Below are 18,166 nucleotides of genomic sequence, written 5' to 3' on the forward strand. Positions count from 1 at the left end.
GCCTGCTCGACCACTTGATCTTCTTCCAACAGAGCACGTATGCAACATCATCGGCCGGCAACTCCAGCGTCGACCACAAACGGCGTTAACCGTCGTCCCTGTACGGTCTGAATGCATGGTGTGTGTTCCTTCGAAAGCACGGACACTACGCAGGTCCCATAGCTGTGAAACACTATATGTAAATTGAAAGGGAATTACTGCTATCAGCCGCAACGGGACATTAAGCGCAATCAGCGGCGACGACCGAAAATATGTACTGGGCAGGGATTCGAACCCGGGATCTCCTGTTCACTGCGCTATCCAGGACACAGCGTTATCACTACTGCACGGACTCTCTCGGTACGCCTCAAGGCCAATCTACACTCCCACCGAGCGTCACCTCTCCGCAGTCACTGTATTGACTGATCAAGTGCAACATGCATGGAACCCTATCCCACAAACCGACATCCGGCATTTGTACAAGACAGTGTATGCACATAGCATGCTTGCATTCAACATTTGCCTGTAATATCGTTTATTAATGTACCAGCGTTTCATATTTGCAATACCTTATATCGCACTTAATGTGCTCTTGCAGTGTTAATCACTTTAATATGTTACCTTTATAAATGTATAGACGATATTTCACTACTGTACATCAATTATTTTTTGGTGTTCGATATTTTTTGCCTCGGTGCATATTTGCTGTTTAAACTGGAATTCTGTAACGAATTTGTAATTAAAAATAAGGAAATTGCATTTTACAAAAAATGGCGATTATTTATGAGTTAATTAGAATATTATGACAAATTTTATATGTAAATGACGTAATTACTCGTACTGAATGGAAAAAAACGCAAAAAATGAGCGAAACGAGACTCGAGCCAGCTACTCTCTCTCTCTCAAGCGCGATTGTATTTTTTCATCCTTACGTACTTCGCACTTTATAGAAATGCTCGTAGAATCCATATTTGTTTAAAAAATTGCATTAACTGGGAATAAAGCCCAGAGCCCTCACACACTACACTAGCATTTTACCATGCTGCCTTTCGAGAAAAAACATATTTGCCCTTCTTTATGGTGATAAAGACGCCAGGAAACCAACAAGGTCGATTTTCCAGAGTTCTATGGAGCTGCTTTGGCCTTTAAAATTGCTACACCAAGAAGAAATGCAGATGATAAACGGGTATGAATTGGACAAATGTATCACACTAGAACTGCCATTTGATTACATTTTCACGCAATTTCCTGGCCGGTGTGGCCGAGCGGTTCTAGGCGCTTAAGTCTGGAACCGCGCGACCGTTACTGTCGCAGGTTCGAATGCTGCCTCGAGCATGGATGTGTGTGATATTCTTGAGTTAATTAGGTTTAAGTAGTTCTAAGTTCTAGGGGACTGATGACCTCAGAAGTTAAGTCCCATAGTGCTCAGAGCCATTTTTTTTTCACGCAATTTTTGGTGCATAGATGCTGGGAAATCAGTACCCAGAGCAACCACACATGGCCGTAATAACGGCCTTGATACGCCTGGGCATTGAGTCAAACAGAACTTGGATGCCGTGTACATGTACGGATGCCCATGCAGCTTCAACACGATACCACAGATCATCGAGAGTAGTGACTGGCGTATTGACGAGCCAGTTGCTCGGCCACCACTGACCATATGTTTCAATTGGTGAGAGATCTGGAGAATGTGCTGGCCAGGGCAGCAGTGGAACATTTTCTGTATCCGGAAAGGCCCGTACAGGACCTGCAACATGCGGTGGTGCATTATCCTGCTGAAAGGTAGGGTTTCGTAGGGATCGAATGAAGGGTAAAGCCACCGGTCGTAACACATCTGAAATGTAACGTCCACTGTTCAAAGTGCCGTCATTGCGAACATGAGGTGACGGGGCGTGTAACCAATGGCTCCCCATACCATCACGCCGGTGATACGCCAGTATGGCGATAACGAATTCACGCTTCCAATGTGTGTTCACCGCGATGTCGCCAAACACGGATCCGACCATCATGATGCTGTAAACAGAACCTGGATTCATCCGAAAAAGTGACGTTTCCCCATTCGTGCACCCAGGTTCGTCGTTGAGTACACCATCGCAGCACTCCTGTCTGTGATGCAGCGTCAAGGGTAACCGCAGTCATGGTCTCCGAGCTGACGGTCCATGCTGCTGCAGATGGTTGTTGTCTTGCAAACGTTCCCATCTGTTGACTCAGGAATCGAGACGTGGCTGCACGATCCGTTACAGTCATGGTGATAAGATGCCTGTCATCTCGACTACTAGTGATATGAGGCCGTTGGGATCCAACACGGCGTTCCGTATTACCCTCCTGAACCCACCGATTCCATATTCTGCTAACAGTCATTGCATCTCGAGCAACGCGAGCAGCACTGTCGCGATACGATAAACCGCAATCGCGATAGGCTACAATCCGACGTTTATCAAAGTCGGAAACGTGATGGTACGCATTTCTCCTCCTTACACGAGGCATCACAACGTTTCACCAAGCAACTCCGGTCAACTGCTGTTTGTGTATGAGAAGTCTGTTGGAAACTTTCCTGATGTCAGCACGTTGTAGGTGTCACCAACGGCGCCAACCTTGCGTGAATGCTCTGAAAAACTTATCATTTGCATATCACAGCATCTTCTTCCTGTCGGTTAAATTTCGCGTCTGTAGCACTTCATCTTCGTGTTGTAGCAATTTTAATGGCCAGTAGTGTAACAGTGAGTTACTTACGAGTAATTGTCATGGGAAGTGCAAAGCCTAGCTTGCCACTAATATAAGAGGTGAACGTGGGCTACTGCAGTGCATGAAATCCTAGTGAACAGCTCCTAGTCCAAACAAACCATGAGGCAGACGTCGACAATAATTCAGTTACCTAAGTCGTGTGTGTAACTGTGCGGTACTTACTTAATATCCTCATCTAACGACGCTGTATTAGCAGAAAAGAGTTGGATGTACTCAATGAGATCAAAACTAGTCCTTTGGCGGTTAGTGACGGCGAATTAACCCGAGCGAGAATTTTGCAATCGTTACTGAGGCCAGCTTTACTTTCTACTGTATGTGGAAACCAATCTAATTATAAATATCTGCACGGACACTGGGGTCATAACAATCACACTGGATAAAACGTTAGTCAGCAAGAAGATACAGTACACTAATGTTGCATAAAATCACCTTTAGACTTACTAACAGCCTCATTTAGGCACGTAATATCCGTTTGAAGCCACTAATTCGTGATTTTATCATACAGAGTTACCAAACTACGTAGCTGTTGATTGGTACATCTCATCCACAGTTCCAGATAGTCACAGACATTTGGAGAGGGGACCGGGGGTTCTATCTCGTGATAGATAGTGTGCTCACGTATTCGTCAAACCAGCATCACTGTTGCTATCTTAGAGGACGAGGATGTCCGCAGCGTACTAATCGTGAAGATGTAGTAGAAAGGGCTGCACTTGGTCTCTGAGAATTTTAGTATATATCATTTCTGAATTTCAAGTGCCATAAGCAAAAGAGTCACAAAAATACGATAGTCGTGTGGTCTGTTTGTATGTCGCCGTAGCCGCCAGTGATAATGAGTTCGTGTGTGTGTGTGTGTGTGTGTGTGTGTGTGTGGAGTGGTCCGCGCAGCCACGGGCTACCAGCGGGGAGCCGTAGCTGCCGGCAGCCTCGGGCAGTGCGTGTCTCCGTGAGCTGTTGAGCATATCGGCGCGGCGCTCGGACCGCCCGCCCCGGCAAACGAGTGCGCGGGGAGAGAAGAGGTTGGCTGCCCGCGGCGGCCTCTTGCGCACGCCGCCTCGCAAGCAGCAGGTCGCCCGCTGCGTTCTGCTGTTCGGCGGGGAATTCCCGCGGAGGCGCCGGCAGCCGGACTGAGTGGTCGAGTGAGTGTTTCCCCATTGTCCGCCGCCGGCACATCTCAGCTGTCACGCCCTACCTACCATTAGCATACAAATAGCACGCCTCCGCCGGGCACGGGTCTTTTTGTGAGCGCGCCACACGCAGCGCCCGATCTACACTACTTTTTCTCCCCATCTTCCTCTACCAGCCAAGGACCGAGGCACGTAAACTATTTTAATCCGATTTCCTGATATTCTAGGACTTTTATTCTATCGACTGCTGGCGCTGTTCCAGATCTACATTGGCACCCAAGCGCGCCTATCAATTTAAACGCAAATGTATTACGGACGCCTCTTTCTAATGCACCGTCTAAACTGAATCAGAATTTCATTTGTCAGTCTCAGCTAAAGTCTTTAGGAGAAATAACAAGTGAGACAGTTTCGCATATAAGGTTTTCTATCCTTCTCTTTCACATTACCGGGCTCCCTTACCATTTTTCCCAGTTTCCCCTCTGTTGTTACAGCATCACGAAATTATTTCTCACAGTTCGAGCGTGGACAATGATTGTTTCGTCTGCTAAGACAATATAAGCGCTGTCTGGAAGTAAAACTGTTTAAAGGAACCGAATACAACAAAATCAGTAAAATCCAGCTCCTGGTTGACGCATCAAGTTATCCTTAATACTCAGAAGTGATAAAACGGCAAATCCGAAAGAAGCAGTCGAATTAAATACAGGTATTGGAAGTTACAGAACAACGAAGATTCGATGATGATAGGTCTGGCAGGAGCCATGTATAGAATACGTAAAAGTAAGCACGTGGCAGCTTCTAACACCAGCCGCGAGCGTAAGAACTTGTACGCCTAGCTAACACTTAGACAGCAAATGCTATCAAGAAATGTGTTTCAGAGTCTGGAAAGTTCATCGCTATTGAATTTCTTCTCATGACACAGTCAATTATTAGAAATTTTCAACTGGTGCACCACTGCGGACTTTTAACGAAAGTCCGTGAATACGGAATAGCTTTTACGGTATGTGAGTGGTTCCAAGTCTTCTCTACTAACAAAACGCAATAAGTTCTCCTCGACCCGGCCTGTTCGTCAGAGGTAAAGGTCATGTCAGGATTACCTCAGAGAACTGAGTTATGCCTTTCTCTGAATGTAGGTAAAAGTAAAAGTAAGTTAGTGCAGATGAGTAAGGAAAACAATCCTATTAAGTTCGAAGATAGCAGTAGTTGTGTGTTCTATATGCTGTCACTTCGATTAAATAGACGTAACGTCGCAAAGCGATATGAAATGGAACTAGAACAGAAGGTAAGGAAGGAGAATGGTTGACCTCGTTTTGTTAGGAAAATTTTGGGTAATGGCTCATCTATAAAGGAGAACGCTTACAGAAAACTAGTGCGACTCGTTCTTGATTACTGCTCGAATGTTTGGGATCCCCACCAGCCTTGATTAAAGGAAGGCATGGAAGTAATTCAGAGACGTGCTGCTAGATTTGTTACCACTGTGTTTGATCAGCACTCAAGTATCGGGAAAATTCTTCGTGAAATCAAATTTGGATTCCTGGAACGAAGACTATGCTCTTTTCGCAAGGCACTATTTATTTATGGAACCGGTATTTGAGACCGACTGCAGAATGATTCCGAGGACGACGAGCAATCACTCATATGATAGATACTATTTTTCCTCATTCCATTATAAATAAATCTCAAAGGTACTTGTTTTTGGTTTAGACTTACGATAAGGTCGTAGCCCTGTCGGCCGAATTATTGTAAGTGTTCCAAGCGAATAATGAAGAGACGATGCATTATATGCTTTCAAGGTAGGAGCTAATGGTGCATCAACGTTCTCTATGTCGATACTGTAATGAAATATTGTCGCGAAGGCACCTGTGGTATGATCCAGAAGCATACAACATTTACAATTTTCATTATATTACACTCTTAAAACAGTCAGCATGAAGTCATATTCAAGCGAGCATATCAAAAAATGCTCATAAAATTGGAAGGGTTCAAATACGTTTTGTTTCACATGCTTTTTGTTAAGATATTGAAGCACTTGTCTTGTTTTGACTTTAGGACTCTCATATATGACTAAAAAAAAAAAATTTTTCAAATGGCTCTGAGCCCTATGGAACTTACCTTCTGAGGTCATCAGTCACCTGGAACGTAGAACTACTTAAACCTAACTAACCTAAGGACATCTCACACATCGATGCCAGAAGGCAGGATTCGAACCTGCGATCGTAGCGGTCGCGTGGTTCCAGACTGTAGCGCCTAGAACCGCTCGGCCACCTCGGCCGGCAATATATGACAGTCACGCACACACGCCCTTCGCAACCTAGTATAGGCTAACCATAACGGCAAACGATAAAATTATGGAATACATTATTACCCCCACACCGGTCCGAAGCACACGCTACAAACAAACTAGGCAAAACGGCAGTGTTGGCCTGAGCGTCACGCAATACATTCATACTGCCAACTGCACAATGCGCCACAACCAGCTTTCTTAAGACCACAGTGCAATAGCACAATGAACAACTTAATCATTTATAATCTTCCTCTTCATCTACAAAAAGAGTAATAGTTGCCAGTTTAAGCTTTTCTTTAAATAGTATAATTTCAACACAATGAAGACGGCATGCAATAAACGTGAAATTAACGTGAGGAATATTGCAACGTCGGTGACATTCAAATTTTTATCCTTGCAATGAAAGCAGGTAGGAGAAATGCCATTTACATTCTGTAGATAAACGAGTTTCTCATTCGAAAATCGTATTTACAGATTTGACAAATATATCGGAAAACCAAAGACTCAAAACTTTACCACCCATAATACGCTGTACGAAACACGCTGGAATTCAAACCAACTTACAATCGTCTCGCAGTGGATAAATACAGGCTCTGTACGAGTTTCAAGGGAATCTTATACCGCTATTCCTGCAAAATAATGACAAATTTAAGCCATGTTGATGGTGGTGCATACTGATCTTCCAAAATATATCGCAAAGGCTCAGTAATATTGAGATCGGGTGCCCTTGGTCCAAATGGGAGATGAGAAAATTCATCCTCGCACTCACAAAAGTAGTCCTGTAAAATTCGATGTGTGTGAGCAGAGCAACACACGCGGTGAAGGGACGAAGACGGACAGCGAACAAGGAGAACGGCTAAAAGACACAGACCTGACGCAGTTCCAAATCCTCACATACAGAGGCAAAACAACAGGAGAAGAACGTACTAAAAAGGAAAGGAAACACAAGGAAAAGAGAACAGATATCGAAGTGAAACAAGTAGGTAATCGTGACTTGCGGACCACTTACCTAAAACCTGGGTGAGCCAATCAGCCAGTAGCACATTAAAATCCTCTCCCTAAAATCCGAGGCAACAAATTGGACAGGACACAAAACCGTAAGAACTTAACCACAGTCGTTGCGTCGTCTTGCAAAATAGAGGGCAAATCCGGAGGCAAGGAAACCACCTCCCTCTGGTCAGAGAATAGAAGACAGTCAAGTAAAATGTGGCGGACAGTAATCTGGATGCCACAAGCACTGCAGATTGGGGGGTCCTCCCGCCGAAGTAAAAAACCATGCGGTAAGGGACTGTGCCCGATGCGGAGGCGAGTGAGGAGAACCTCATCCCGCCTGTATGACTGGTAGGACGTACGCCATGGCCGCGTGGTGGCCTTGACCAGACGCAGATTATTTTCACCGACTGCCAGCCACTCCTCTTCCCATTGACACATCACACGAAAATGCAAAAGGGAGGTAACAGCATGGAGGGGGACGGCACATTCAACAATGTGAGGGAGGGAACATGCATCTTCGGCAGCCACATCCGCCAGTTCGTTTCTCCTAATACCCACGTGCCCCGGCACCCAGCAGAAAGAAACCTCCTTCCCCTACCGCTGCAGGTGGAGTAGGGCATCGTGGATGTTCTGGACGACCGTATCCGCTGTGTACAAGTGTTGCATAGTCTGAAGGGCACTCAGGGAGTCAGAACAGATGAGAAACTTAAGACTGGGAACACATCTCATCTGCTCCAATGCCCGCAAGATCCCAAACAATCCGGTATCAAAGATGGTAAACGCCGCAGGAAACCGTAACTTGACGACTCGATCAGGGAAAACAACAGCACAAACAACAGAGTCCCCCTGTTTAGAGCCATCCGTAAATATTGGTACATGGTCGGGATGCTGGTTTAATATATCGTGAAATAAGGAGGTAAAAACCAACGCAGGAGTGCAGCTCCTCCGATACTCTGACAAGTCTAAAAGGACGCTGGGCCTCTGAAGCAACCAGGGAGGCAGGCGGGTAAAATCCTGGAGTTGGGGTGCCACGCGCTCCACACCAAGGGACTCAAGGGAATGATTGGCACGAATCCCAAATGGTCTCGTTGCCCTGGGACGACTGAAAAAGAGACGTTTCATAGGCGGTCGGGCAACGGTAGGGTACGCAACAAGCATTTTATCACAGGATGATGCTTCACTCTTGGGACGTAAACTCGACCAGAAGTTGAAAACAGTGAGAAGCAAGACTCATACAAGGAAATGATTTTCTCCACCGCTCCATAGTCCAGGTTTAATCGCTTCTGCATCATGTTCTCCTGTTACTGGCATTTTCATGACTGATGCGTTATTTTGGATTTCCAGCTCAGCCAGCAGTACCCTTCGTGTTGGTTTGGTACTAATAGTATTTGTAAGTGCTATTTTCAGTTCTGCGGTGGCTTTAGCTCTTATTTTTCGACACAATTCTCTACAGTGACCATCTGTCACAATTGCACAACATACACTTTCATCCACGTTGTGACACAGCGGATGACATTCTTCCCATTTTCCCTGTGTGCGGTATAAATATTCGATACCGTGCCTCTTGAAACACCAAACACTTGAGCACCATTCGTTACGGAAGGAACTGCCGTACGTCCACCAACAATTTGCCCACGTTCGAATTCACTTAGCTGCGACACAATGCACTCAAAACTACAAAAAATATTCCGACCATGACTGACACTTGTTACGCATTGATAATATTGGAGAGGTGCGGTTCATCGTCAAATACTACAGGAAACCTGCGGACTTCACTGACATCTGTGTATGTTCAAACGTGCATTTCTCGTGGTGTTTCCACATTTTTGTCCAACCCCTGTGGTATCAGGTCACGTGTAGCAGGGAGAAATGTCTGTCGATATGTGTCGAAAGTTTATACTGGCATGACCGTGGCCTATCGAGGCTGAGATTTGTCGTAGGGTTTAGCAGTCCTATACTCAACGTCATTCAGTGTCACAGCTGTTATTCTCTCAGCTGTGATGGGTCGTACAACGACGTCCAAATGGGCTTGTTTACAGCAAGACAAGTAAGCACAGAGACCGACGACATCTGCTTTACCACTGACAGTCTCACGACTATATGTGTGGCTTCCCTTGACGTGTAAGCGAAGGAAGGTGGTCCCAAAATTGGTGCGACCAACAAAACAATACTGTATATCAGGGTGGGTTCATAAAGTTTTCTCAGACGAGGCACACAGCGTCAAAACTGCCTTTTCCGTACGTGGATGCTCGTGGAAAACAAAAGTTGCCAAACTGCATCCGACATCGTCATATGGGCCCAGAACTTTGTGTAATGATAGGGTGTGTCATTGGGTAAATAACACGACTGCGTGTGTTTTGTGATGCGCTAAGCACCTGTCTTCGAGATTTCCGTTACGGTATCTCTCAACAAGATAACGCAAGGTCGCATCTGAATGTGCTGCCCTGATATACATCCATGAAAAGAGCGTTCGACAACTGCCCTGTCCCTTTTGTTTTCTGGATTTCTCACCCACTGACAAACTCAGGTCATGCAAAAAGATTGGCACGAGACCATTAGCTACAACTACGATTGAAGAACTCTGTCACAGAGTTAAAGCAAAATTAAATAAGGTACACGTGTCACTCAGCCGAGTCAGATCGGCTCGTTAGCTGAGTTAGAATCGATGTTGCTGCTAGAAGGCTAGAGATTTCAGCTCATGTTACCAAAATTTCGCGTCTAGTAAACCTCCAAACCATGAACAAATTTTACCATGTATTCATTCTGTTGTACAGTTCATGCACAAATATTTTGTTACTCAATTTTTCTGGCTTGTTCCCGTGATATATGCCTATAACGCCATTTGTGGTCCGCGGTCAACACTAAGAGACGTGTCGTAATTTTCCACTTGAAGAAGAGGATGTGAACCATATATGCACACAGTGGTGTAAATAAAATACTTAGTAATTCATACCCATTGCCCAGGTATGTATTTATACCTGTCCTATATTAGCCCATCTTTTCCTCCTCCTCTCTCCGCCCATCTCCTCCTCTCCTTCTCCCAGTCCATCTTCTTCTCTCCCCTCTCTCGGTCCATAACCTCCTCTTCACTTTCTCTGCCCGTTTCCTCCTCCCCCTCTGTTCATCTCCTTCTCCTCATCTCTCTGCTTGTCTCCACCTCTCTTCTCTCTGTCTATTTCCTCCCCTTTCCTTTCTCTATCCATCTCATCCTCTTCCCTGTCTCTGTCCATTCCCCCTCCCCTGTGTCTATCCGTCTCCTCCACCTCCTCCTTGTCTTCCAATCCGAGCCAAACTTTTCGTTCCTCCTCATTGTCCCTCCATCCCCTGTTTCTCCATTTTCTCTCCACATTACCGCACTCATTCCATTCAGTAGGAGGCTAGAGGTTCTTGCCCCGACAGTATTTCGTTCCATATTGTAATTAATACTTGCCGCAAATTTGACTGAAATCGTTCCACTGGTTTAGGAGAGCTCTTTATCTGAGGCTTTGCACGCATACGCACAGGTAAAATATATTTCACACTTGTTTAACGTATTCACGCGTATTTATACAAATATTACACCTGTAAGTCTAGGTAATTTAATCCTGCAGCTTCATTTTCACTCACCTCATTGTTTATGATATCGTATCTCCTGAACTGTGTGCTGTACAATGAAATAATTTTGCTGGTACATCCAGCGATATAAAGAGGCCTGCTGTCTTCGAAATGTGTTATGAATAGAGGTAGTAGTAAAGAAAAAAATAACTTAAAACGTCATGGATTAAGCGACAGTTTCTCTCAGTGTTTATGATGTCATATCTTCTGAACTATGCGTGGTACAATTACATTTTTAATAGCTATATTTAGTAGCATATGACGATACCGTCAGAGAAATATGTTGCGAGTAGTGTTAGTACTAAATAAGCAATCAATTAAAACGTCATGTTTCATGTGGCAGTTTTACTGCATGAGTAGTGAAAATCTAGTAAGCGATAAGCTTTTTTCTTTTCATCATTTTGCTGGAGGCGTCATCGAGAAAAAGTTACGTAAAGGTTCGTGGTTACGTGTAAATCTTTTTGCAAGGCTCTAAGTGCTCTCATTCACAAATACTGGATGGCTTAAGTACGGGTATTCTCGCATTGTGGGCCCCACTGCTTTCGCTTCCTCGTCCCCACCCCTTCGACAGGTGGGTGGTTCTTAGCCACACACTGTTACCAGACAGTAAATAACATGCGTTCGAAGTGGGTTGAAATCGATCTAGTTGTTTGGGAGTAGATTTGGAACATACATACATACACACATATTTCCATATGTACATCGGTTTTTATATTTTGTATGGATTATCCAATTCCTCAAAATATAATTCTTCACTGACAAAAAGTAAAGTGCTATCAAAAAGTTTCCGTTTGATGGCGTTCCTAAAGCCTACGTGCAACGTAGTGCGACTCCGGTGTGGGTATACAGTATAAACACCGACATGTGAGCAAATAATTAGTGCAGCATTCATGTCTTTCGTATCTGCATGCAGTAAGTGCGGAAACTTGAACTATGGCGAAGTTGTTACCAAATGCGTCCAAAGTAGACTACTATTCTTTTCTTGGTTGTCAAAGGACGAACACCGGTAGACATCTATTGGATAATGAAGAATGTATAAGGAGCAGCATCTCTGGCGAAAACCACCTATGTGGAATAGTACGGCAAGTTTCGTTCTGGTCGCGACTCAACCCAAGACGCCAGTCGATCGGGGGTGGAAATTTCATTTACGTTCATGAGTCTGAAAATATGTCATTGGGCTCACCAAACAGCTAGAATCATAGCCATAAACCTTTACTGAATAATGAACTTCAGGTGCATTCATTCTGGGATTTGAAGCATAGAAGCTGCAGCCTTGCGTCGAATATATGAAAATGGAGATTATTGCAATGATAAAGTAATACTTTTTCGACTTATTTGTCTCGCCTTATAAGATGACTGCCAATGCTCAAGGAGATTTGGCCTGATTAGCATACTCATTTTAAACTGTATGGCCTTTGAAGGAAATTTATTCAATCGCCTCTTGGTTTCAAGACCCACTCGACAACATAATGCAGTAAAATGAAGTGATCGTACGGCATTGACGGCTGGGAGTCCCCACCGGAACAAGTTCGACCGAAGAGTTGCAAGTCTTTCCAGCAATCGCCATACTGGGCGAGTTGCGTGTAGATGATGATGAAATGATGCTGAATACAACACAACACACAGTCTCCGAGCGGAAAGAATTTCCGACTCGGCTGGGAATCGAACCCGGTCCTGCTGCAAGGCAGTCAGACGTTTTTACTTTAGTGTGGAGAGTGGATGTTGTGTTCGCTATCATCTCTGCTGTTTCCCGTTACTTTATGTCCTTTTCACGAGGGCTCTCATGGCATTTGGAACAGCGGATTTATGTATACCACCACAGGTTTTTGTTTTTACGTTGCTGGAAACAATGTTCCAGTGTGTGACAACTTTATGTGGTCGGGTGAGTTCCATTATCCCTAAATCTTTGAGAATGAACATGTGTCGAATTAGCGATTGCAACAGATAATGCTTTAATAGTCTAAGGTGAAATGACCTCGCCGGCCGGAGTGGCCGAGCGTCTCTAGGCGCTACAGCCACTACGGTCGCAGATTCGAATCCTGCCTCCGGCATGGGTGTGTGTGATGTCCTTAGGTTAGTTAGGTTTAAGTAGTTCTAAGTTCTAGGGGACTGATGACCTTAGCAGTTAAATCCCATGGTGCTCAGAGCCATTTTTGAAATGACTTCATTCAGAAATTTTGCTTAAGGTTTTGGCTCTAGTCCTCATCAAAATAACAGAAATAATTAATTGTAATTTTTTCAGTTGCCAGAAATGCTATCCTGAAATAATTTGTAGAAATACATGTAACTTGGTAATCACTTCTGTGTGTATGTTGTGTGCCGGCAGTGGTGAAGCAGTTCTACGAGCTGCAGGTGTACGACGAGTTCGTGGTGCTGGGCAACACGGCGGTGCTGCGCTGCCACGTGCCGTCGTTCGTGCGCGACTACGTGGCCGTCACGTCGTGGGTGCGCGGCGCCAGGGAGCGCATCACCGCAGACGTCAGCACAGGTAGGCAGCCCGCGCTACACCACCTGCTGCTGGGAGCGATACGTTTGTGAGCAGCTGGTTAACAAATAGTGTTGCCGAGGGAACACTCCTGTCGACACGGATGAAGGGTGTAGTGCAATGGGTCGAGAGACGTGGACACTGGTAGATCTGGTTCTGCGTGACAGGGTGACGGTCGAGCACAGGATGCGATCTCTTTGATCGCAGTCAAAGCGCGAGAACCCTACCACCCAGGTCATGTGAATATGCGTTTGCAAGTAAGTGTATTAATTTGCACGGCCAATCGAACAGTGGTGTAGCGCATCAACTTAGGAACGGAATCAATAAGAAGTGTAGGAAGGCTAAAATGGATGACTGCAGAAAATAACTGAAGAAACCGAAAAATAAAATGACCTCCACAACCAGAGATTCTGCAGCTGGAAAGTCTAAGCAACGTTCGATAAAATTAAACGCAGAGCGCCAACATTAAGAGTACAAAAGGAATACGTGGGAGGAGTTTATTGAAGTCCTATGAGACGTGTCACAATGTCTACTGATGTGATAGAGCAAGAACTGCATATTGTATTGGGCGACATAACACAACTAATATTACTGTCAGAGCTTTGTAGGACTTGTGGTCAACCAAGACAGAAGATATAGACAACATTACGCCGGAATTCCGAAAACCATTCTGGGGGGGGGGGGGGGGGGGCAGGGGCGCTGCAACCAACCGATTATTAAAGCTGATGTGCAGAATCTACGCAGCGCTACAGTATTTCTTCCCTGCTATACAGCTTGCATATTGATGCAATGATGCAGACAAAAGGGATTAAAATACATGATACAAGTATGAAATTCGCTAATGACATTGTTATTCACAGGTAAAGTGTCAAGGAATTTCATGACCTGGCAAACTCAATGAACAATTTAATCAGCACGCACTGTAGACTGAGATTAAGCAGAAGATGGACAACAGTAATGAACAGTAGGAAAAACTATACTATCAGTATACTTTATAATTGGGGATCACGACGTAAACGAAATCAAGGAAACTGCTACCTTGGAAGCAAAATTACTTCTGACAGACGGAGCAAGGAGAGTATAAGAGCTACACTGCTACAGGCAAAGAGTGCATTCCCTGCCAAAAGAAGTCTCCTGGTATAGGAAAAAAATTTGAAGTATTTGGTAAGTTCCTGTGGGACCAAACTGCTGAGACAATCAGTCCCTAGACTTACACAGTACTTAATCCAACTTATACTAACTTACGCTAAGAACAACACACATACCCATTTCCGAGTGAGTACTCGAACCTCCGGCGGGGGGAGCCTCGCGAACGGTGGCAATGCGCCCCAGACGCCGCAGCTACCCCACGCGGCACTGGTATTGGACATAAGCCTCAATTTGAGGAGGAAATTTGAGACTGTACCTTTCTAGCCCTTTTTTTATGGAAGTGAAAAAGTGACTGTGGAAAAATCGGAAAGGAAGCGATGGTGAAAATTATTTAATTTGGTAACAAATGACGAGGTTCCACGCAGAATCCAGGAGAAGTGAAATATTTGAAAATCACTGATTGGAAGATGGGACAGAGTGATAGGACATGTGTTAAAATAACAGGGGGTAACTCTCATGGTACGTGTACAGGGCCATAGTCTAGAGGGACTACTTCTAACAAATAATATTATGTGTTTTGAATGTCAGCATATCAATCTCCACAGCCGATCAGAGACAAAAATGCTCCCAAACACATGTAATACTTTGCTGGTCTGGAAATAACGCTACAATCACGTGACAGTATCACGATAGCTACTCACTGAGCTCTACAAATCCAGCGACACAAATTATCAAGTATCTCAACCATTTTCCACGCCATCTTCTCGTCTTGGAGCACCTTCGGTCCCTATACACTAATCGGAAAATCCGATTCCATCGCCCAGTACCCTAGCCAGTAATCACCTATGCAAGTGCACTGCCACTCCGATACTATCACATCTTTTAACTCTTCTGAACGGTTTGATGCGGCCGGCCACGAATTCCTCTCCTATGCCCACCTACTCATTTCATTGTCACGGTAGATCTTGCAGTGTCCCTGTGGCCAATGATAAAACCTGCTCTGAAGTACACCCTTCTTTCCACCCCAAGGAAACAACGCCTCACTTAACCTCATACTTCCATTTTCTTCCCTCCTACATCTTTCGCTCAGTAATTCTTAGAAGTTTCGTACAGATCGACGGCACCAAACTGTTGTAACTATCATTTCACCTGCATCAAAAACATGATCAGTAACATGCACCACCAGCATCACCATGATAGTTTAGCAGCGTCGACATTATCTTCATAGATAATGTTTCAACTGTTGAGTAGCATCACCAAGAAAATGAAGTCATAAAATTTGTTCACCAAGGTATATTGTTACAAATAGATCTTTTCATCTGCACTATATACGTTAAAATATTTATTAAATACGTAACATTTGTATTAAGAGTGCTTTGATCCGATGCAAGCTCATCCCCTCATGAAGAATTGAAATAACATTTAAGAAAAGAAAAAATGACAAAATCAAGTTGCTGCTATCCCATGAAACTGATCGTCACGCACCATAAGCTTAAACGTATACCGACCCAACTTTGCGCTGGCTCTCTGTGACAGTGGTTTGGGTTTGTTTACAGTTCTCGACAACTTTTAATATTCAAGTGGTTTTCGCTTCACAGTGGAGTGAAGCCTAAGGCTCGTGAACCTGAAGCTACGTCTCAATCCAGCTGATATGCTTCTACCATAATAACAGATTTTCGCGTTTTGTATCTCATCATAATATCAAAGTTGGCGCCGTGAAATTTAGACACCAGCGCAATAAATGTTCATTATCCATGGACTCAACATTCATGGAACTTTGGAACGAGCAGTTGATGTTGCAACAGAAAGAAATGCAGTAGAACCAGCTGACTCAGTTGCTCTAGCAGCGACAACACTCCTCCCCCCCCCCCCCACACTTATATTCCTGGGCATGGCGAGTCTGACAAGTCTTGGTTACATTATGTCCATCTGTTTCTGCTACTCTACAAGGCAAGTGGTAATCACGGATCAAACCTGTTAAATAAAGTGCTTTTCTTCTTTCTCCTAAAAATGAGTTATATGAAGTTACTTATTTCATTTTGTTCAAGGTGTAATAAAGTGATCTAACATTCTGTGCGTGTTATAGTATCAACTCGGCCTCATTCAGTAGTAAATCTAAGAATTCACCACTGTGACAAGTATAATTATGTCTGGCATAACATGTAGGCTCCTGATGCAGAATTACGATCAAAATTGCTTTCATCATCTGGTCATTATCTCATTGAAGTACTGCACTTAGCTAGATCATTAGCAAATAATTCTTTTGCATAGTAACTTTTTGAGAACGACGTTGCGATAGCTAACATGTCTAGTTGTCGAAGTTGTGACCAACAATCAACAGGTGAAACCAACACATCTTCCTCTTATTACAACCTCGTGGTATTGTGTCGGTTCATCATAGTTTAAGACGTACATCAGCTGCGGCCCGTTCGTCGCACTGTGGTAGGTGGTGAGTCGGTTTTGGCCAAACTCGTGTACATCGCCAGCATGACACTTGAGCAAGTGGATGACCGCGTAACTACGATGTGTTTCACTGATTATTTCTGTGAAACAGTCTTATGCATTCCAAACAACTTTCGTCTTCGAATTTCGTAGATGCGCATTCCATATTTACAGTACATTGTTGATAGCATAACTTAAATTCACAGTATCTCAATGTAAACTCGTTCATCCTTTGCGGGAATAATAGCCCTCTCGGAGGTGACTTCTGACCGCCTAATGAAGGGGAAAAACGTAAAAGCAACGATCGAAAGAAGGGCTCCGAGGCGATATTCACAGCAAGTCGTTACGACAGTGACGCATCTGATACAAATACATAAAGAGAAAGAAAAATAAAACAAAAAGGAGAAACGAAAGCAGCCGAAGAGAAGAAAATCAGTGAAAATAAAACTGCGAGGAGCACGAAACCCAACCCTAGAAGAACTCTTTCTGACGACACCGATGAAGACAGAGGAAAAAATTTCAAATTCAGTGCTAAAGGAGAGTGGATTTAAGACCAGTTGTGCTCCCTCTGGGCTAGCGAAGAGCTGAGGAACAGATTTTGATTTATTTGTGAAAAGTCTAATTCCAATCATGTTTCACAGTAAAACATATTTAGCACTTTGTTAAGATAGTATTTTACCTCTTATTTCTGACTTCAAGGTTAAGTGCACACGGTCCCGCACATGTCGGACAAAGTGACTGTTTTGAAGATTTGATTGTTGAATGTACTTCAGTTGATACTGAGCCAATTAAACTACTCAATATTATACTTCAATAGCTGCAGATTGCAACCGAAAATGGCTCTGAGCACTACGGTACTTAATATCTGAGGTCATCAGTCCCCTAGAACTGAGAACTACTTAAACCTAACTAACCTAAGGACATCACACACATCCATGCCCGAGGCAGGATTCGAACCTACGACCGTAGCAGTCGCGCGGTTCCGGACTAAAGCGCCTAGAACCGCTGGGCCACAGCGGCTGGCCAGATTAAAATATTTCATTTCTATGTAGTTTCCTCTATTGCCACACATCTTAAAAAATAGGAATACCTTAATCTGGCCATTTTATCTGGCTCTCCCTTACAGAGAAAATGCAAGCAAACTATCTTTAATGTGTTGATTGTTTTCACTGATGATACTTGTTGATTGTTCTCACTGATGATAATACAAAGATGAATAACGTTTCACCATACTTACACATTGTTGTAAGTATACTGCTAACGAGAAGAAATATGACTCGAGTAAAAATAAACACATTATTTTAGCTGAACAGACGGAAAACAAATAAGTCTTTTCGCGCTGTAAAATGCGTAGGATGGTTGAAAGTGATGCTATTATTAACTGAGATAATATACGTAACAAAACTTCTACGTGGTAAAAACTACAAAACGCAG

At 44.0% G+C, this 18,166-nt stretch overlaps 1 protein-coding gene across 1 annotated transcript in view; it reads left to right on the top strand.

Annotated features, from left to right (window-relative positions):
- Positions 1 to 18,166, top strand: part of LOC126335917 (Down syndrome cell adhesion molecule-like protein Dscam2) — a 935,428-nt gene that overhangs the window by 235,733 nt on the left and 681,529 nt on the right. The window contains exon 5 of the mRNA XM_049999390.1: positions 13,043 to 13,204. Coding sequence (XP_049855347.1) covers positions 13,043 to 13,204 — 162 coding nt within the window. The remainder of the gene's footprint in view (positions 1 to 13,042; positions 13,205 to 18,166) is intronic.

Source organism: Schistocerca gregaria, chromosome 2 (assembly GCF_023897955.1).
Source record: "Schistocerca gregaria isolate iqSchGreg1 chromosome 2, iqSchGreg1.2, whole genome shotgun sequence".
Lineage (NCBI taxonomy): Eukaryota > Metazoa > Arthropoda > Insecta > Orthoptera > Acrididae > Schistocerca > Schistocerca gregaria.